This window comes from Euleptes europaea, chromosome 14, assembly GCF_029931775.1.
Source record: "Euleptes europaea isolate rEulEur1 chromosome 14, rEulEur1.hap1, whole genome shotgun sequence".
NCBI classification, from domain to species: domain Eukaryota; kingdom Metazoa; phylum Chordata; class Lepidosauria; order Squamata; family Sphaerodactylidae; genus Euleptes; species Euleptes europaea.
The window spans coordinates 28,149,623-28,171,863 of NC_079325.1; the positions used below are offsets into that span (position 1 = coordinate 28,149,623).

The following is a 22,241-nucleotide window of genomic DNA, read 5'->3' on the forward strand; positions in this document are numbered from 1 at the left end:
GTCTTGATACTGGTTTGAGGCCCATAATGATATTTTCCCATACAAAAGGACTCCCTGCACACAAGTAGTGAAGCTCTGAGATAAAGATGGCTCTCTAGCAAGAACAATTAAGCAGTTACCATATTTACCTGAAAGGAAAACAACCTTTATATAAGATGATTCCACTAAAAGTTATTTTAAAAAACCTTTTTGTTACTGTCTTTTTTTAGCTATGCCTTGCATGTGAATTTAAGGCTGTTTCCTCTTTTTTGTGACAGTAGAAAGAAAAAAAATCCTAGTCCTCATTTCAATTAAATAGGATACACTGCACAGGCATAGCTGGGGAATTGCATACAGCACTCAAAGGGAGAGGCAATGCTAAATGCAAAACATCTCTATCAGAATAATTTCATTTGCCCTGAGTGTGAAATGGTGAGCAGATTTCCCACTATATCATGATTAACATTTGGTAGAGTAAAATTAAATTACTTGGGTGTTTCTAGCTGATCATACCTAGCCCTAGACTCTACAAATCAATATCACATATATACCACCAAATCCCGCATGAATTACAAAGCCTAAGAAGTGATTGTATATCAGTCATCTATCAATAATTATATCAATGTAAACTGCCTTCCCCTTCGTGGATGATGAAAGCAGCAAAACCGGGCCACCTGCAGACCAGGTAGAGGTCTCTACCTATTTGTGGGACTCCCCAGGTTTGCAGAAAAATAGCTCTTTGTCCATCAGCCCAAAGGAAAAATGCTCTAAAGATTGGGACTGAAAATTGCCCCAGAAGGAAAGGGATGTGGAGAGCAATGGAGCGTCAGTTTAAACAAGAAAAAAGGGGGAGGAGAAATTGGTCCACTCAAAACACCTGAGAGAACAGAATCCTGGAGGGAGAGCTTTTGAGAAGTGGTATCTCAAAGTTGTGGCCCTCCCTAAACAGTTGTGGCTTTCTTCAAAGAGTCGTGAGAATTGGCGTGATGCTGAAAATTCTCTTCACAGAGTTAAACGGTGGGGGGTTCACAAGGAAAGGGGAGTAGCTGTGAAACCTGTCCACGCCTACAGTGTAAGCGTAGACCACAGTTTGCCTAAGGTTCGGTATATTAATAAGTTATCATAGAGTCTTTCTCCTGTCTAGGTTATCAGCGGACATTTCTGCAATTGATTATTCCACAGAGGATCCCATTACATGCCACTGGAAATCTGGTAAGGTACCTTGTTTAGATGAAGAATTACTGAGACTTTAACACTACAATCTGTCTGGACATGTGGCATTTTCACACGAGCTATACCAAATGCTTCTGGCAAAGAATGACTCTTCTCCTTTGTGGGCATGCATTAAGATTATGCACACAAGCTCACATATACTAAAGGAGAGCCTCAAAGATTCTTGTAGAATTATCTTGTAACTTTCCTATGAGCTCACCTACTGTGCTGACAGTAGAAGTATAACATTACCCTTTTGGGGGAGGAGGGAGTCATTTATCCCAGAAGTTTGGGAACTTCTGGTGTCTTGATTTCCACACTCCCCCAAGCTGATCTTATAAGATCATAACCAATTTTTCAAGCTTTTGTGATCAGCTAGGAGTTCTCTAGGCAACTGGTTGTTTTGAGTTGATTTTCATGGTTGTCTTACCAGATGTGAATTATTTAAAATACTTTTAGCCTGCATTTCTTTTTTTTCTTTTTTTTTAAAAGGGCTCCATGACTTTGGGTCTTTGTGTTGATTATGCATGCTGTTTTCAACCGTCAGAGGTCAACTTGCTCTCCCCCTGCATTCCCCCCCCCCGTTTTGCCCGTGTTTTCAAATTCAAGATAAAACCAGTCTTTGAAAACATGGGCAAAATTCGGGGAAACGCAGGGGGAGAGCGAGGCGACCTCTGACAGTCAGAAACAGCATGCATAATCAACACAAACACCCAAAGTCATTGGAGAGGTGACCCCAAGGGAAACAGCCATGCATAAAAGACCTTTGCCTGGAAAATTTGCCCAGGTACAAGATGCTATGTTTTAATTGGTGGGAAAATGTGATATCTTTGGACGTGGCACCAAAGCAGGAACACATGCACGTTTTATTCAGCACAAAACTCTTGCATGTGAATATTCACATCCTTGAGACAAATAAAGTCTGGGATGGTAGCACTTTTCAAAATGTTGTCTTCGTACATCTAAGGCCAAAAGAAGCAGCAGGCCAAGTGGAAAAACTGTTCTTGGGCTATACCACTTTTTTATTTTAGAGTTGGGGAATCACAAGTTTGAATGTTCTCCCTTAAAAATATAATATAATATGTTAATATATTTAATAAAGTACAATATTAAAATTCATATACATAGAATACTAGTATGCCAGGAAGATGGCTAGGCTACAACATGAATCCTAATATATAATTTTCTGTGTGAGTGTTCTTGTTTTGTTTAAAGGGGGGGGGGGTCATCCAGTCATGTGATCTCACACCTTCAGTCTGAAGGTACCAAGCCTTCCAACAGGCTTAAAAAATATCTCTCTCTCATTTTTCTCCCTTGCGGGGACCCATGCTGCCTTATCACATTGTCCTCTCTCCCTCCTCTGCCTTATCCTCACAGCAACAAGCCTGTGAGGTAGGCTAGGCAGAGAGATTGTGACAGGCCCATGGTAACTGGCAAGCTTCCATTGGCAGAGCGGGGATTCAAGTTCAGTTGTCCCAGGTCCTCATTGAACACTTTTAACTACTACACCGTGCTGGTTTTACCACCTGACTGAGCTGTTTGTGCAGAATGGACTTCCCGTACAATATCTGAATAAAACAACTGTCGTTTTACAAATTCTTTGGCTGTTACAGGACAGGATGACCTTTAATATCAATATAGACGGGACGACGTACACGGTTCATCTGAAGCGACAGTAAGTAGAACCAAGGACTACTGGAGTTTGCAGCCCCTGTCTCTTCATTCACATGAACGTTGACTGAGTCTTGGAGGTTTCTGGCAAAGCCTCCTGGAGAAAGAATTCTTACCCAGGAAAAAAAACAAACTTACTTCCAGGTGCATATTGTTAATAAGTCCCCCTCTTCCCCAATTGGCAAGAAATGTCGAGGGCAGCCCTACCGGAAGAGGTTACCTTTGGACAGGAGAGCACCAGAGCCCTACAGTGGCTTTGAAACATTGCCTGATTTTCAAATGTCCAAGAAAAACCTAAGGGGAGCTGGGGGCGGGGAGAAGCATTTCTATAAGGCAGCTTATAGAACGCTGTTTGCCGTTCATCTCTCTTCTGTGCTTGGTGAGTCAATTGGGGCCCTGAAAGTGGGCACGACACCCCTGGAGGGTGTAAGTTCCTAGGCCAGGCTGGGGCCGACTATGGCGCCTCTGATCCTTCTCTGGGGTGGGAAGGGTGGAAGAAGCACTCCCCACTGCCTGAGTTTTCAATGTGAAGGCGCCTAAACCTTTTTTAGAGTCTAAGGAGAGCTATAAGGCAGCATAACAAGTTACCTGACATCAGATTCCCCAGAGGAAGGCACCCTTCACCACCAGATGCTTCTTCACCTTTTGCCAACTCACTGCCCTCTAATGGGTTGAATCCAACCAACTTTTCCACTGGTGAAAAAGGGTGGAGAGGCTCCCCTGTGACCACCAAAAAGGCTGTGCTGGGGATCATGGAATGGAAAACATGCCTGACAGAGACTGGAGTAAGGAGGCGGGGAGGGGGTTTAGGTGAGACTGAGTGGAAAAAAAACAGTCTGGATCAAACCCTCTGTTTTTCCCCTTCCCTCTTTTCTCCTTCCAAACTCAAACTTCAAGCACGCCCTATTCACAGAAGGCCTGTGTCACCTTCTCCAAACTTTGATGGGTCCGTGGACAATTTCCTAACAGCTCTCATCGAGGAAACATTTATACCAATTGAGAGACATGGACATTTTTTTGGTCCGAAGCCTGACTTTAATCAGGTGTTCCAGTCCAGGCCGCACCAATAGTGATAGCTGCATTCACAATAATCTTTGTCATTCCTATAGATCAGTGGTTCCCAAACTTTTTCGGGCCACCGCCTCCTTGGTTCCATAAATTCATCCGCAGTGCCCCCTACCCTATAAAAAGCATTATTCAAAATATGACTCGCTAAGGAACGTAATAATAAAATTCAAAACTGTAACAGTTGTTGCACATCTATTCAAAATCAAATCAAAACTTTGCAGTCTAATTTACTAAACAAAATTGAGGAACCTGATCCAGTGATACCAGCTTTTCAAAGTCTTAAAAAAAATTCTGGTCGTTTCCATCAGATTTGGCAGCATGGTTCCATAGCTTGATCTACTGTAAATAAGTGAACAACACAGTTGAAGGGGCCCACCTCCAGCACCCCCTGCCACTCTCTTGCCTCTTAGTGTCCCCTGGTAATCCCACTTCCCCCCAGGAGCGGTACTGCCCACTTTGGGAACCACTGCTATAACAGTGTACCCTCGATGAATTTCAAATGTGTGCAGTGATGGGCACTCTTGGTGGGCCTCTGTTGGCCTACAAATAATGCAACAGTGTAAGTGATAAATTGAGGGAAGAGGGTACTGTTTGTTAAAATTCAGTTGCCCTGAAGACTGACAATGTGCCATGATCTATGAAGTAACTGGAGGTGGCTGAGATTATTTTATTTGATATAGAAAATTTGCATGTGCCTCTCCAAATGTGGGAGTGAGGTAGGTGAGTCCCTCTATCATACACCTGTCAGATGGACAGCATAAGCTTGAGCTTTCCTCTTGGGGGAAAGGCAGGGAATCCTGCATCCATGCTGTCTGTCTGACGGGCGCATGATAGAAGGATTCACCCTCCTGACTCCCCTATTTGACCTCCACTTCAGCTTTTCAGTCTCCTCCTTGCATCTCTGCCACAACAGAGTTTCAGGAATCACAAGGGAATTCCCCTCAATTTTTAGGTGTTGGGATTTGAATACCTGCTGACAGGTGCTGCAGTCCTGACCTGTCTCCTTCAGTAATTGTGAGGAATCCAGGCCTCCCAGCCACATCCTCCTGGCCAGATCACCCCGTGTTTAGTGACGTCAGTGCTTCAATTGCTGAGGCAAGAATTGTGGCTGCAGTAGTGAGAGCATCTGGCTACCATTTGGTGTCAGGCCAGAGAAATTCCAAATTATTTAGCCTTCGAACCCAGACACTTACATTGAATTATCTTCTCCTCTTCTGGCTGAAATCTCCATAGCCAAGCAGGATGTGCAAACCCGCCCCCGCCCCCCAACAGATATTCTAGGCCTTCTTATTGATTTTGGAGCATTCACACTTTTAAAAAAAAAAAGCCTCTTTACTTACATAGAGTTAATTTGGGGTGCTCTGCTTAATTCAGGTTGCAAGCTTGTAGGGTGCTAAGAAAGACCTGCAGAGAAATTATCTTAGTGGACCTGTCTAGCAGTAGGAAGTGGGCTGCAGGGTATAGGCAAGCGGTTCAGGACCAGGGAGAGCGTCCCAGGGAAGGCTGATGTTGTTCCTGCGATAGTAGGAAACAGAACACAAAATGTGAAGGTGCAGCTGAATTTGTTCTTCATGTGTCTGCCTCATAACGTGTCTAAAATGGGAGACAGGGGTATTTCTTTTTTCCTTTTTCTACAATAAAAGGGGGTTGTTGACCCGTGCCATACTCACTCAAATTATCTCCCCGAGATCTGTCACTTCAGGCACCAATATTGGAAGGGCTAAGGGGAAAAGTGCCTTTTGTTTTTTTTAAAAAATAGACCCCCTATTCCCTGTTTTAGACAAGAATGGGGCACGCCCACACACACACGGACACATACACATGGCTGGTCTGTAGTGCAGGGGTGGGGAACGTCAGGCCCAGGGTCTGGCCCTTCATGGGTCCTGGCAGATCTCTAGTTCAGAAGGATCTAAGACTGGTGATCCGCCCCCTCCCGCGGACAGGAATAGCCTCTATTCAAGGCGGATGTGAGTTTGTTTTGCTGAGAAAAGGCACCTTTCCCCCCCCCCCTTGCAGAAGAGTCGTTAGCTATGGAGCTGCTAGGACCGCCCAAGTAACTGTGTTAACCCTTTCCCACCCAGACCATGGAGAAACGTATTTCCGGTTGGATGCCTGCCTGCTTGCCCACGCAGGGGCGGGGTGTCATCTGGGGCAGTTGCCTGCTTGGGGCTTGGTTGGCTAATTTTTAAGTTGATAATTTTGTACGGCCTGCGAATGATGTTATAAATATCCAAATGGCCCCTGATGGAAAAAAGGTTCCCCACCCCTGCTGTTGTGTGTAGTTTGCATGTGAGCTCTTTCGAATTGTGGAGCTGCCCTACTGAGTATTCAAGACCCGCCCATCAGGCACAAGCTGGCAGAAATGCAAAAGATGAAAGCCCTGGCTTGGAAGCAGGACACAACCCTAGTGTTGTGATGCTTCAGATTTTACATTTCAGAAATTGAGGTTTTCCAGTCTCAGGTGCAGAAAGCCATCAGTTATGCTCCTCAAGCTTGTCTGGGGAGTGCTAGTCCTTGTTCTGGACCCTGGGCAGACCTGGGGAGAGGAGGGTCCCTCAAGCAGACTTGAGTTGATCTGTTTGTCTACAGTCCCCCTTTGCCGCAGAGGCCATGATCCAAAAGTTGTGAACGGGTACTTGGACATGACTGTGGGTGCTGTTGTGACTTTCAAAACAAAGTCACTCTTTGTACCTCAGCTTACTGTCCTCATATTTTTTTGTGTGTGTGTTTTCCCCCCAGAGCACTATTAACCAATAATTTCAGAATTTATACGCGCGATTTTAGAGGGTCTCTGAGGTCTGCTATCCCGACCATCAAGGTAAGATTTCTGAGATACGGGAGGCAAGATTCTTTTCATTCAGTTGCTTTTTGATTACTTTGGAGCTGCAAAGCAAGTTTTTAAAAGTTGATTTATTCATTCAAGGGATTTATAATGCACCTTTTTACTATTGAGATGACCCTCAGGGAGCTTACAGTATAAAAGTAAAAAACAGCAAATACAATCAACATGCAATACTTAAGTTTGCATTAGCAAAGCTAAAGCAACAATGCAAAACTATTTTTTGAAAAGGACAAAAGTAGCAATGTGACAGCAGGAAAAAAGGTATTAAAAACAGCAATCAAAGAGCAGCAATCAAAATTGGTGATCAGCAATAAAATGGGCTAGATTCAAGAACAAGGCTTTGCTTCCGTGCCTTGAGAAGCAAGTGGCTTTTCCAAGGAGGAGGGGCTGTGGCTCAGTGGCAGAGCATCTGGTTGGCATGCAGAAGGCTCCTGGTTCAATCCCTGGACACCTCCATTTAAAAGGATCTGGCAGTAGGTGATGTGAAAGACCTCTGCATAAGACCCTGGAGAGCTGCTGCCAATCTGAGCAGACAATGCTGACCTTGATGGACTGATGGTCTGATTCAGCATAAGGCAGCTTCGTGTGTTCATGTGTTCTGCTCATGCTACCCCCTTTTGCAGAACATATTGCATGAGGGCTGGGAGCTTCCGGTCACACAACGTCTTTCTTGGAGCTGAGAAGCACCAAGTGCCAGAGGAAAGCACTGCACCAGAGAACGGCTTCCACCTCGAACAGAGAGCGGTGCAAACAGAAGCAAGGCTTAGGATCCAAGCCGGATTTGCATCTTGAGAAAAGAAACACCAGCATCCCTCTGGGACAAAATAGTTGTAATGAGAGGACCAGAAGGGAGGGGGCATGACAAGCCTCCTCAGGCAAGGAGTTCCACCGTCTGGATGCCACAAAGGAAGAAAGCCCTGTCCTCTGTGTCTGCCAACCCGTTACTGTGAGCACATAGAGAAGGCTCCAGCATCTGAGAGTCTGCACAGCAACTTCCCCGCCCTGCACTTTCCTTGCCTTAGGCCCAGGCCATCAGAAAACTTTTTTGAACTTTTCTTTTCATTGGTAATTGACAAAGCACTATAGGGTTATGCCAATTATAGATTTTTTTTTTTTAAAGCCAGTGATGGGAAAGGAAATAGTGGCCATGGTGGATGGGGTGGTGGTGGCTGAGGTCAGTGAGTAAAATGGTGTGGAGGTAGGTGGAACCTTCAAACATGTGCACTTCTTAATTCACACAGCATGCAAACAGGCTTTGACTGCAGTCTTGAACCTGCCAGCCAGGTTTTAAAAAGATTGTATCAAAGCTGGGTGGGGGAAGGGGCATGGATACAGGACAAATGGAGAGCTGTGGAAAGACGCCGAAGCAGAGCAAAACATCTGTGTGGAAGAAGCCTCCAGTGACAATTCCAGCACAGCCCTCTCTCTTTTGGAAACACGAATATTGCCGGCCTTCGCAGAATTGTATCCTCTTGGACAGTTGTAATTGGTGGCTACAGTGCCATTATCATTCTTTAGCATGCATTTGCCTGCTGTCACTTTGTACATTCTTGTGCTAAGATGTCATAGAAGGGCGGAAGCTCACTTTGTAATGCATCATATTTATTTGAGGCAACCAGTCCAGTTGTTTGCCTGCAGGCCGCCAGTTTAAATACACTGGCACAGTGTACGGGGTTAGACTTCCCCAACGCAGTTGGTGTGACTGTTAGATGGGTTCAGGGTTAATTCCCCTTCCCATTCTTAGATGCTTCTGCTAACATACAAATTGTTCTGATTATTCTTTTTTTAAGCGGGATTGCTACTACCAAGGATATGTTGCAGACTACACTGATTCACTTGTGATGCTCAGCACCTGTTCTGGGCTCAGGTGAGGCCTTGTTTTTCTTAGACAGAGCCCTTTGCATCTCTAAGTGGGGGCATCTGACCACCTTGGCCCAGCGGGAAATCATGACACCGTTGAAATTGGTGATCTTGCTTCCGTGGCTTGGCTGAATAAGCTGCAAGCGGTACAAGGCATAGCAAGAATTTGTTTGCAGGGCCAAATCTCTGTCTCTTCTTTGAACCCCTCTCAGAAGCACCTTTTCCTTAAAGCCCATGCCTTAACCCCCCCCCCCCCGCATTTTCAACTGGAATAAATCCTAAGTATTTCCAGCCACAGGCTGGTCTTGCATTGGTAGTCTACCTTTGTCTGGGCTGGACCATGTCAGGCTAGAGATGTGGGCTCGTATTACTGAAAGCTCCTCCATATAAAATAATCCTTGCCATACATAGTAGTACATGAAGGAAAAGTTGAGGGTAGAACATTTCTCCCTTTCTATGTAGAGGGAAATTGTTTTGAATGGAAGAAAATTCAGTCACATAAAACAGCCAGCCTGAAGTTGGGAGGGCTGTGGCTCAGTGGTAGAGCACATGCTTAGAATGCAGAATATCCCAGGTTCAATCCCTGGCATCTCCATTTAAAAGGATGAGGTAGTACTGATGTGAATGACCTCTGCCTGAGCCCCAGGAGAGCAGCTGGCAGTCAGAATAGACAATATTGATCTGGATAGACCAGTGGCCTGACTCAGTATAAGGCAGCTTTATGTGTTTTCAAGTGGTCCAATCAAGACACAGTTTTGTAACTTCAGAATAGGCCTGCATGTTGTAACATTCATTCCTCATTAACCTTGGCTGTCCCTAGCCCTCCCTCCCTTAGTTGTCTGTTGATCCTGCATCAGATCCCTTCCCATTGCACCCCCCCCTCCCCAGGCTCCCTCTCCAGCTGCTTCCACTTCAGAGACTCCCCCCAATTCTCTTCCTCTGTACGTCTCTTAAGTCAGACTTGCTGCAAACACTTTCTCTGTGAGCTGGACCATGTCACCTTCCAAAGGCTAGAAAGAGAGTGCCAGTTATTAAGGGAAATATCCATGGTCACCAAGAAACATTAGTGTTCTTTTGTCAAGTCCTTGGTTGCTCATCAGAGGCATTTATTGCAATCAAAATTCCTGCTCTTGAAATAGTATTGATACGGTGTTCAGTCTAGATGCTTTGCAGAAAAGCATTCTGTAATTGTAGTAAATACAAGGGAAACTGATAATGGCTGCTGTGCCAGATAATGGGGAAGGGATGAAATCTGGACTGTTGTAGGTCTTTTGTGGCCCAGAAGTGGGCCCTTAAGGGCCAAACTGGATGCTAACTGAAGGCATGGCTACCTCCAATTCACCTCTCTTCTTGAAACATCATTTATGCAGGGAGGTTTCTCTGTGGTCATCCCACTGACTGCTTCAAGGCTTACTTTTGATTATGCATGCCTTATCTGCCCATCAGAGGTTGCCTCCTGCTCCCCGTGCATTTTGCTCAGGTTTTCCAGATTCTGGCTAGAACAGCATCTGGAAAACATGGGCAAAACATGCGGGAAGAGCAAGGTGACCTCTATATAGCAGGGAGAGCAAGGTGGAAAAGGCATGCATAATCAAGGCATGCATAATCAAAAGGAAGCCCCAAAGCAGTCGGCAGGGGTGACCGCGGGGAAATGTCCCTGCATAAAAGGCCCTTGCAGTGTCTCCTGGTAGCATTTAGCTGCATATGTGTGATTTGATGCCACTGCAATCAGCATTCCCGACACAGGTAGCAATCAGTGAAGGGTGTGTGTGCTGGGAAAAACTGAACATCATGGCCTTGCATGATACGTTGGCTTCTGTTGGTTGTGGGATTGATGGCAGCCACATGTTCCAGGCATCTGGCTTGCCCCTCAGGCTGACTGTTCACACGATGGGAGTGGGAATGGCGAGGCACTGTGCTGCCTGAATGGGGAAGCTGGAACTGCTGGGCACCAAAGTCCTGGTTTGTGCTGTCCATATATATTTTTTTTCTTTCCCCTCTGCCCAGAGGGCTGTTGCAGTTCTCAAATGCCACCTATGGAATTGAGCCCTTGGAGTCTGCGCACGGGTTTCAGCATCTCATTTATCAAACAAACTACGGGAACTCAAACCTTCCAATTTCTACAGAGAATTATCACATTAAGTGGAGCACAGAATTGACTCAAAGGGTCAACATAGAAGTACCGGTGCGTGCTAATTTTTTTTTGTAAAAAAAAAACCACCATTCTGGTATGTATATAGATATAAAGGTAAAGGTCCCCCGTGCAAGCACTGGGTCATTCCTGACCCATGGGGTGACGTCACATCCCGACGTTTACTGGGCAGACTGTGTTTACGGGGTGGTTTGCCAGTGCCTTCCCCCAGTCATCTTCCCTTTACCCCCGGCAAGCTGGGTACTAATTTTACTGACCTCGGAAGGATGGAAGGCTGAGTCAACCTTGAGCCGACTACCTGAAACTCCCATTGGGATCGAACTCAGGTCATGAGCAGAGCTTTTGACTGCAGTACTGCAGCTTACCACTCTGTGCCATGAGGCTCCTGAAGATATAGATCTATAAAAAATAAGCAGATAGTTGAGTGGCTTCTCATTTCCCCATGTGGTAGGAAAGCTTCCACAGAGGTGAGCTTCTTTGTCACAAGAAGTACTGGAGACTTCCGGTTCTTTTTCATTTTTTCATCTATTTACATATGCAGGAGGGAGAGAGAAAGCAGACCATTCCCAATGTGAATGGCACCAGTCAATTCTGTTTGTGTCCCCCCTCCCCGAATTTTCCCTGAAAAAAAATGTGCTCATTTTTCAACGTTAAGTTGTGTGTCAGCAAAAAGGGTTCTACGTACATATTGCGTACACTGCCTGTTTAAATACTATATCCGTCCCGTGTTCCAACTACGCAACATGCACACCCAGTAAAAACGAATCTATAAAAACAGCAGCAAAAATGGAGAATTGAAAACCAGTGAATGGACATGGAAAGGTGCAAAATCAGTCTCTCGGGGACATTCCCTAGACCTGAAAGTGGCTTGGGGTCAGTTGGCTCTTTCTTGACTCCCAGCAGATTCTAGTAGGCTCCCACAGTTGCCCCTTGATAGTCAGCAGTCCCCCCCCCTTTGGTTGTCAAATTCTGCATTTCCCTAGAATTCAAGGGCAATTCTAGTTCCTTTCTCTGGCTTTGTTTTTTTGGATATTAATAGTCCTGGCATGCTAAAGAGTGTGGTCATAAAGTCTTCAACTTGGTTTCTGCCTTCTGTTTGAAACAGGCTAATTTCACTACCCAGAGATACCTGGAAATACAAGTGGTTGTGGCCAAGACTCTGGTAGGTCTATTACAATGGCTGTCTTATCACTTCACCCACAGGCCCATTCAAACCTCTTAGAAGACCAGACTTAACCAGTGGTTCATGTGTATGGCCCCTTAGGGGTTCTGGCTTGGGATGTACAAACATGCTCCAGTAGCTGCCACCTTTACAAGCGCACGGTTTCTTCTTGTGGCCTTTCCAAAGTTTGGAAGTATGGGGAGAAGCATTTCTTTGGTTAAACCGCACACAACACTGGGAGATCCATGATTATATCTGTGCAGTGTTTTTAAAATGCTAATAGAAGGCAGGAGGGTCATGCTTTAAAATCCAGGGATGGGTTGATTTATTCATTTTATTTTTTGCAAAATGTCATAGGAGCTGTAAGTGGTATTCGAGCCACATTGGGGTGGGGGATGGGGTTTAACTCTTCCTGCTCTGCAGTTTACTGATCCGAAACCTGCCCAGCTAATGGTGATAATTCACAGTGGGTAGCTGCGTTAGTCTGTCTGCAGTAGTAGAAAAGAGCAAGAGTCTAGTAGCACCTTAAAGACTAACAAAAATATTTTCTGGCAGGGTGTGAGCTTTCGTGAGCCACAGCTCACTTCTTCAGATACAGCTAGAATGTGAATCCATCTGTCTTTAAGTAGAGGAGAGTGAATTCAGACAAGCATTAGTATGTAAATGTTAACAGTATGTAAATGTGAATAGCAGACGAGATGGGATTAGGTGTGGTATGCAGAAGAGTCTGTGATGTCCAGGGGAGAGATGGGTGTGGAGAAATCAGCATTGGTAATGAGCCATGAATGCAAGGTCTTTATTCAGCCCAGGTAAATGCATTGTCTTTAGTTTGAATATCAACTGTAATTCAGCAGTTTCTCTTTCCAATCTCCCTTTGAAATTCCTTTGTAACTGACTTCCTAAGGAAACTACAGTCCATCAACTGTCTCCCAGAAAACAGCATTCTAGTCACCATGGATGTGGAGTCTCTATACACCAACATCCCCCATGATGACGGGCTACAAGCCAGTAGAAATACCATCCCTGACAACAACACAGCAGATCTGGCTACACAACTCTTCAGGTTTGTTCTCACTCACAACTACTTCCGGTTTGGTAAGGACTTATACCTTCAAATCAATGGCACTGCCATGGTCACTCACATGGCTCCACAATATGCCAACATTTTCATGGCAATGTTTTTTGAACTCATACCCACTGGCACCTCTCCTTTACTTGAGATTCATTGATGACATTTTCTTTGGACTCATGGCAAAGAAGCCCTTGAAAGATTTCACCAGGCTTTCAACGACTTCCACCCCACCATCAATCTAACTATGAATTACTCCAAACAAGAAATCAACTTCCTAGACCCACAGTACGGATCCACGGGGGACACACAAGCACCACATTGTACCGGAAACCGACGGATCGGCAAACGTATCTACATGCGTCCAGCCACCACCACAACCGTATCAGACAATCCATTGTCTATAGCCAAGCCCTACGCTATAGTCGCATCTGCTCCAATCCTTCAGACAGAGATACACACTTGAGAGACCTACAGCAAACATTTTTGCAACTACAATATCCTGCTGATATGGTGAGAAAGATGATTGCGAAGGCCAGAATGATACCCAGGCACAACTTACTACAAGAGAGAATGACAACAGAACACCTCTGGTTGTCACTTATAGCTCCCAACTAAAACCAGTCCAACATATTATTAAGGACCTACAACCAATGCTGGATTGTGACACTTCCCTCGCTGAAGCACTGGGGGGCAGGGGGCGTCCCTTTCTTGCTTACAGACAGCCGGCTAACCTAAAACAACTTCTCACCCATGATGATAAACTACTTAACAGGAACATGGACTCTGCACCAAGGCCTGCAACAAACCAAGGTGCCAACTTTGCCCTCATATAGATTCTAGGAACATCATCTCTGGACCCACCAATGTCAGCCATACTATCTCAGGTTCATACTCCTGCTCATCTTCTAATGTGATTTATGCCATCACATGCCAGCAATGCCCTTCCACAATCTACATTGGACAAACAGGTCAGTCTCTTAGACAAAGATTAAATGGACATAAGTCTGACATCAGAAACCACAATATTCAAAAACCAGTGGGAGAACATTTCAACCTTCCAGGACATTCTGTTGCAGATTTAAGAGTAGCAGTTCTCTTACAAAGGAATTTCAAAGGGAGATTGGAAAGAGAAACTGCTGAATTACAGTTGATATTCAAACTAAAGACAATGCATTTACCTGGGCTGAATAAAGACCTTGCATTCATGGCTCATTACCAATGCTGATTTCTCCACACCCATCTCTCCCCTGGACATCACAGACTCTTCTGCATACCACACCTAATCCCATCACGCCTTCTATTCACATTTACATACTGTTAACATTTACATACTAATGCTTGTCTGAATTCACTCTCCTCTACTAAAAGACAGATGGATTCACATTCTAGCTGTATCTGAAGAAGTGACCTATGGCTCATGAAAGCTCATACCCTGCAAGAAAATATTTTTGTTAGTCTTTAAGGTGCTACTAGACTCTTGCTCTTTTCTACTACAGCTAATGGTGGTTGGGGGTGGGGGAGGAGCTGACTTCAGTCACATCAGCTCTTGGTATTCAACCCCCCTCTTCCATCCATGCAGACCCAAGGTCTGAACTGAACTGCTGTCCATCTTCTACCAACATTTTAAGTAAACTGGGAAGTTCCTATCATAGCTTTTCCAATGTCTCATCTGCTTCAGTCCAAAGAGCGTGAAAATGATGTGAGTTTTGTATACATTTTTTGGGTGCTTGTGTGCATGTATGTGTAGGAATTATGATATTGTGCAAACAAAAACAAGTGTTTCTTGTGAAAGGGTCTTAGAGGGCCATTCCACACATTTCACAGTGGTAAGCCTGGATTTGCTCCCTGGAGTTATGTACACTAGATGGAGCGCTCCAGCCATTTGGGCCTCCACAGTGGGTGCATCTTTTTGATATCTGTGTTTGTAAACTTATGTTGGTTGCCTTCAAGCGTTGCATGAAGACTTAAAAAAAATTAAAAATAAAATGTGTGGAGCAGGCCTGATCTAAAAACAACAACAGCTGACTAACAAGAGAGTGTCATTTTTTAGTATGAATATCTGGGTCCGAATGAGGAAACCGTGGTGGAAAAAATCATCCAGCTTATCAACTTCCTCAATGCTGTAAGTTGCAACACTTTTACAGTGAGATATTTATTTTTAATCCACTTTTCTGCTGTGGCAGAACTCAAGGCAGCATGCATAGGGCTCTCAAGGTTCTCCTATCCAGGCCTGAGCCAGATCTGTTAGCTCCAATAAAGGTTGGGGCATCATGTGTCTTCCAACCATACTGTGGGACCTAAACAGGCGGAGCTATGGCCCTACATAAATTGTTTTCTTGGGCCTGATTTGAATACAGTTCTGACAGGTCGGGAGAGCCACCAACAAATGAAATCCTTGCCACATCTAGGGAGTTTCACTAGTACGGCATGTATTAATGCTCTCCTATGGAGAGAAGTGACTAGTGGGCCATTAATGCATGGCCATAATAGAATTTGTTTGTCCCGGGTGTATATCACATTTTATGTTCCCACATTCAAAAAATTGAATGCACGGGGACATAAAACAGGGACAAACAAATTCGTCTGCTTTCCCCGCCAGGTAGAAGTCACTGCCTGGCCCTAGCCAGGAAAGCAGCGGCGCGCCCCCCCCCCCCCCGCCAGTGTTTGAAGCTCACCTCCAAGCAGCCTGCTGCCTGGATCCCCGCCGTCAGAGGGGAAGCGGCGGCAGCCCCTTCCGGTGCGCCAGGTCCGTGCACTTTCCGCCGCCACAAACCTCCACCGGGCAGGCTGCTCGGAGGTGAGCTTCAAATGCTGGCAGCGGGGGGGGGGGGGGAGAGGAGGGAGAGAGAGGCGGGGGTGGGAAAAGGTGCCGCTGCCGCTGCTCTCCCCGCTGGGGCCAGGTAGTGCCTTCCTCCCGGCAGGGAAAGGAGCTGCTACCGCTGCTGCTGCCGGGGCCCAGAAGTCTCCGGTGGGGAGGCAATCCGGGCGCCCGGCACACATGGGCAACCTACTTCCTCTGTTGCGCGACTTTCATTTAAGTCGCAATAACAGAGGAATTAGTTCTCCCGGGAATGTAGCGAAAGACAGAGGGGTCAACACGCGCTTGTACAAAGCACGTGCATGGGGACCTCGCCAATTCGCTGCATTCCCGGGAGAAAAGAGGGAGAAAGAACCCATGCGTTAATGGCCGTGGAGTTCCTCAGGGATCTGTCCTGGGCCCTGTGTTGTTCAACATGATTATAAATGATTTGGATGAAGGAATAGAGGGGATGCTTATTAAATCTGCAGATGATACTAAATTGGGAGGGGTAGCAAATACAGTAGAAGACAGAGCCAGGATATAAGATGATCTTGACAGGCTGGAGAACTGGGCTAAAACTAATAAAATGCATTTCAACACAGATAAATGTAAAATTCTACATTTAGGTATGAAAAATCAAATGCATAATTATAGGATGGGGGAGCCTTGTCTGAGCAGTAGTGTGTGCAAAAAGGATCTTGGGGTCTTAGTAGACCAAACACTGAACATGAGTCAGCAGTGTGATGCGATAGCTAAAAAGGCAAATGCGATCTTGGGCTGTATCAACAGAAGTATAGTGTCCAGATGACGTGAAGCGTTGGTATCGCTTTACTCTGCTCTGGTTAGACCTCACCTAGAGTACTGTGTTCAGTTTTGGGCACCGCAATTTAAGAAAGATGTAGACAAGCTGGAATGTGTCCAGAGGAGGGCAACAAAGATGGTGAGAGATCTGGAGAACAAATCCTAGGAGGAAAGATTGAAGGAGCTGGGTATATTTAGCCTGAAGAGGAGAAGACTGAGAGGGGATATGATAACCATCTTCAAGTACTTGAAGGGCTGTCACATAGAGGAGGGTGCTGAGTTGTTTTCTGTTGCCCCAGAAGGTTGGACCAGAACCAACGGGTTGAAATTAAATCAAAAGAGTTTCCATCTAGACATTAGGAAGAATTTTCTAACCGTTAGAGTGGTTTCTCAGTGGAACAGACTTCCTCGGGAGGTGGTAAGCTCTCCTTCCCTGGAGGTTTTTAAGAAGAGGTTAGATGGCCATCTGTCAGCAGTGCTGATTCTATGACCTTAAGCAGATGATGAGAGGGAATGCATCTTGGTCATCTTCTGGGCATGTAGTGGGGGGGTCACTGGGGGGGGAGGTAGTTGTGAGTTTCCTGCATTGTGCAGGGGGTTGGACTAGATGACACTGGTGGTCCCTTCCAATTCTATGATTTTATATGAGACCACTTAGTCAAACTATTGGTCCCTGTAGTCCACTGTTGTCTATAGCAGTAGATCTCCACGGTCTTAGGTCCTTCCTGGCCTTTGATGCCCCTAATGTCCTAAGTTCAGTTTCACGCGGTTTGTCTTGCACATAACAAAGCTGATTCTTTAGCTGGAGAGTACTGAAGCTGCTGCAAAGCTTGTGCTCCTCCACTGAACCTGGGCACATCATCACTTCCATTTTCAGATGTTTTTCAAACTCAACACAAAAGTCATACTGACCTCTGTCGAGTTCTGGAAAAAAAAGGATAAAATTGAAACAACCAGGAGCATGAATGAATTGCTGCAAAGATTTACCGAGTGGAAACATTCCCATCTCAGCCTGCGACCCCACGACGTAGCATTCTTGTTTATGTAAGAAAAGCAGCTCTTTCCTTATTATTAATGAATGGAATCTCCAGGGTTGTCCCTGTTTAGGAAACTTTACCGTTATCATAATCTCTGGGTACTGAGCAGGTGAGGGAGGAGGTCAGAACAGAAGTCTAAAGCTGTTGGGCCCATTCCTGTGCCTTTTAAAACACTTTTGATATGAAATTCGTGGCATCCCTGGTGGTGGAAAGTGTTGTCAAGCCACAGCCTGCTTATGGCGACCCTGTGAGGTTGTCAAGGCAAGAAACGTTCAGAGGCGGGTTGCCATTGCATAGCAACCCTGGATTTCCTTGGTGGTCTCCCAAATACTGGCTCTGCTTAGCTTCTGAGATCTGATGAGATCAGGCTAACCTGGGCCATCCAGGTCAGGGAAGAAGAAGAAGAGTTGTTTTTTATATCTTGACTTTCTCTACCACTTCAGGCAGAATCAAACCGGCTTACAATCACCTTCCCCTCCCCACAACAGACACCCTGTGAGGTAGGTGAGGCTGAGAGAGTGTGACTTGCCCAAGGTCACCCAGCTGGCTTCATGTGTAGGAGTGGGGAAACCAACCCGGTTCACCAGATTAGCCTCCGCCGCTCATGTGGAGGAGTGGGGAATCAAACCCGGTTCTCCAGATCAGAGTCCACTGCTCCAAACCACCGCTCTTAACCACTCCACCACGCTGGCTCCCAGGGCACCTGTAGGGTAGTCCAATGCTCAGTGTGTGGCTCAGTGCTGTCATTTCAATTGGCGTGAGAAAGTCTAAGAGGTTACGCCAGATGTTTCATGGAAGAGAGCCAGGCAATGTAATGGTCTGAGCATCTGAGTAGGGCCTGGGAGACTCAGATTCAAACCTCCTTAGGGCCTTGAAGCTCATTGGGTGTTCTTGGGCCGTTCATTCTCCCTCAGCCTGACCTACCTCACACAGTTATTGTGAGGACAAAATGGAAGTGTGTGTGTGGGGCTTTCTGCAAACTGCCCCAAGCTCCTTAGAGGGAAACGCAACAGCGTAGAGGTGGATTTTAGGGAGAGAAGAGGCTCGTACAAGGTCAGTATTCTTGGTGGGCACTCCTGCACCAAGAGGAAATGAGTCGTCTTTGAAGGGAGCAGGAGACCGAAGTGTGTTTTCCCCAAAAGCATGTGCACACAGTACAAAACAAGGGGATGTGTTTCTGTGTGTGATTTTGCTACCAGGCACCGCCCATGTCCCTGTGTTTTTGTGTTCTCTCAGCTACAGGGAGCAGTCTGCTTCTGTGGGGTCTGCCTTTGCAAGGAAGCTGTGCGTCAAACCCACCTCAGCAGCGGTTGCTGTGGTATGTATGTGCTCCCCCCCATGCTTATCTTGTGTGCTTTTAAAAAGATCGCTTCTTATTTGCAATGTAATTCACAACTCTGAATGAGGAGTTTTGACTGCTTGAGCAAACAGAGGAATCTATGACATCCCTAAATTTGTCTGTTCATAGAGAAAATTCCCCTATTTTTTTCCCATTAAAAAAAAAGAAAATAATTGCTGGTGCAATCTGCATGCCTATTGATCCTAATCCTTCACATATGAGTTGCATTCATCCACTGTTTTTTCCTGAGATCCCCACGTAACTTACAACAACAACAAAAGTAACAGGTATACAGTAAGAACAGAATCGTAGATTTAACTACTGCAACACAGTAAACCTACTGTGTAGTTAAGCATACTGAAGCCTGTAGGTTTCAGGTTGATGCTGATAGCCACTGATGTCCTCCATGATGGATCTGTCTTCTCATTCTTTTCAGTATAAAAAGGAATACACACTGGAGAACTTTTCCGTGATTGTCGCGCAGCTGCTGGGGATCAGCCTAGGAATATACTTTGACCAGTCAAGAAACTGCTACTGTCCAGGATCTGCTTGCTTAATGCATACTAGAGCAGTGTAAGAAAGTGCAATGACCAAAGGCATGTCCCCTCCCTTCCCCTAGATCCAACATAAGATGCAACCATAAGATGCAACCTCCTGCTTTGCATGCATGAGGTCCCTGCTTCAATCCTCTCTCTGCTTAGAGACACTGGCGATTCTGGGGGGCAGAGCCTGAGGAGGGCGGGGGTTGGGGAGGGGAGGGACTTCAACGCCATAGAGTCCAATGGCCAAGGCGGCCATTTTCTCCAAGGGAACTGATCTTTGTTGGCTGGAGATCAGTTGTAATAGCAGGAGATCTCCAGCCACCACCTGGAGGTTGCCAGCCCTGCAGACGGTTGCCGGTGCAGCCGTGATGGAAAATCCTGGCCTTCACTCCTGGCACTGAATGGCCTGTTCCTGGGGGGGGGGGGGGGTACACAGTCTGAAATACAGGAGGTTTCCACCTAATATGTTCTCTTTCTATGCTCTTAACAAGTAGTGTATTTACAGAGTGGAAGGGTGCATAGGGGGTCCTTCTTTGATGGCCTCAGGGAGCACGACACTGAGCATTCATATTGTTTAGATTTCTCTCATTGTTGGCAGATCTGTCCCTCTTGAGGACCATTACTGGCGGCCAAGGACTGCCAGGCTACAGGACTCCTCATGTCTTTAATTCTGACAGATTGTATTATTTATTCCTTTGCAATATTTCTGTCCTCTGCTCTCAATACAAAAAGGTTGGCCGAGGCAGCAACAACATTTGTCATCAGAACTGACGCTACGTAAATATAAGAATGGGAGAAAAGCAGGAAAGGCGGGCAAGCAGCAGAAGAGCGACACTAATTTTAAAAACCATTCTCAGAACCATCCCTTTAAAAGCATCTGAATGTCAACACCATATGGTCAGGAGGAGCGCCCCCACCCAGATAAAAAAACAAAAATTTAAGCAAAGGCCAAAGCAAAGAAAAAGCTTTATCTGATGCTTAAAACTTGCAGAATTGGCTCCAGGGGAAAGCTGTGGGGAAGGAACTCCATTGGGGTGCCACCGGAGGGAAGGCCCTGCCTTTTGGCCATCTCCCACAAACCAGTGATGCTTCACAGTGTGTGTGTGTGTGTGTGTGTGGGGACTGTCGATCCCGAGGCTGGTGCTGCAGTCCACAACTGCTGCTCTCCCTGGTTCTTCAGACCCCTCCCAGCTCTGAGCTCTATCAGTTCAGCAGTCCATAGTGCATCTGTCCCCTTTCTGGTCTCATCCCCTGGGCTCCCACATTTTGCAGGCACCAGCCATTGCTGTTGTTATCCTTGCAATTCCCCCACCCACCCCACTTTTTGTGTGGGTGTAAAATCAGGCATTTTGCAAGTGTGAAATATTCCCCCAGCGCCTCTCCAGCATGCACTGTTTTACTGTTCTTAACTTGTTGAGCCGAAAGCAGAACTGCACGTTACAAAGACTGCCTGAGAAAATGGCAGTCCTGCATTGAGGACCCTTCTGGAACACCAAGGACAATTTCCCCTGTGCCCAGGGCTTTTTTTTGCACCCTAGACGAGGCTAACTATTTGCACGCACCCCCCCATTGCAAACCAATTTTCAAAAACAAATGTCTTGCAGAAAAAATAAAAACACAACACTTGAAACTGCTAACTTTTTGTTAAAAAAATTTCCCCCCAGGTCAGTTCTGTGCCTCTTTGAGGTCTGCGCCCTAGGGGACCGCCTAGTTCACCTAATGGTAGCACCGGCCCTGCCTGTGCCCCATGGTAATTATGCCGCAGGAGTTTCCTGGCCCTGCCAACAGTTGCCAGAGATTCCATATGGGTTGGAATTTTGCATCCCACGGGCCTTCTGAATCTAGGGCAGACCTCTAGGTGGCCTTGTGTTATGGAAAGTGGTGTTATGGAAAGTGGTGACTTCCGTTTCATGCATATGCATATGCCCCTCCAGACAGGCCAGTGGTGTGAAGGCCTTCAGCAGCTGCAGCGTAAAAGACTTCCAGAGTTTTCTGGCCCACGGACAGGGGCAGTGCCTCCTGAACAGGCCTCATCTGGATCTCCAGTACAAAACCCCCTCCTGCGGCAACGGAATCGTGGAGGACGGCGAGCAGTGCGACTGCGGCACCAATCGGGTTTGTTTCGCGAGAAAAGAACTGGGAGTGCAATTGATGGAGACCCCCTCCCCAAAGCTTAGACCAGGTTGCACTGTTCCATGTTCCTCATTCAGTATTTTTTTTTAATTTTCTCTCTCCCCCCCCCCCCCCGCCTTCATTTTAGCAATGCATAAACCACGGTTGCTGTCAAGCGGACTGTCACTTGAAACCGGGGAAAACGTGTGCCCACGGGGTATGTTGTTGGGAGAGGAGCTGCCAGGTAGGTGGGCCTCGCCGTAGGTTTTTCTGCAGTTTCTCCCAGGGGTTTGTGACTCAGTGGCAGAGCCCAGGCTCCTGGACACAGAAGGCCCCAGGGTAAAGGGTGTCAGGCTCTGCTTTGCATTCAAGAATACATCAAGCCAATGAGTCTCATATAAGAACATAAGAAAGGCCCTGCTGGATCAGACCAAGGCCCATCAAATCCAGCAGTCTGTTCACACAGTGGCCAACCAGGTGCCTTTAGGAAGCCCCCAAACAAGACGACTGCAGCAACTCCGTCCCGCCTGTGTTCCAAAGCACCTAATATAATAGGCATGCTCATCTGATTCTGGAGAGAATAGGCATGCAG

At 46.2% G+C, this 22,241-nt stretch overlaps 1 protein-coding gene across 1 annotated transcript in view; it reads left to right on the forward strand.

The window, feature by feature from the left end:
* Positions 1-2,810: 2,810 nt before the first annotated feature.
* Positions 2,811-22,241, forward strand: part of LOC130486776 (disintegrin and metalloproteinase domain-containing protein 2-like) — a 30,952-nt gene continuing 11,521 nt past the window's right edge. The window contains exons 1-7 of the mRNA XM_056860074.1: positions 2,811-2,866; positions 10,640-10,817; positions 11,890-11,946; positions 17,497-17,663; positions 18,893-18,974; positions 19,432-19,568; positions 21,472-21,652. Coding sequence (XP_056716052.1) covers positions 2,811-2,866; positions 10,640-10,817; positions 11,890-11,946; positions 17,497-17,663; positions 18,893-18,974; positions 19,432-19,568; positions 21,472-21,652 — 858 coding nt within the window. The remainder of the gene's footprint in view (positions 2,867-10,639; positions 10,818-11,889; positions 11,947-17,496; positions 17,664-18,892; positions 18,975-19,431; positions 19,569-21,471; positions 21,653-22,241) is intronic.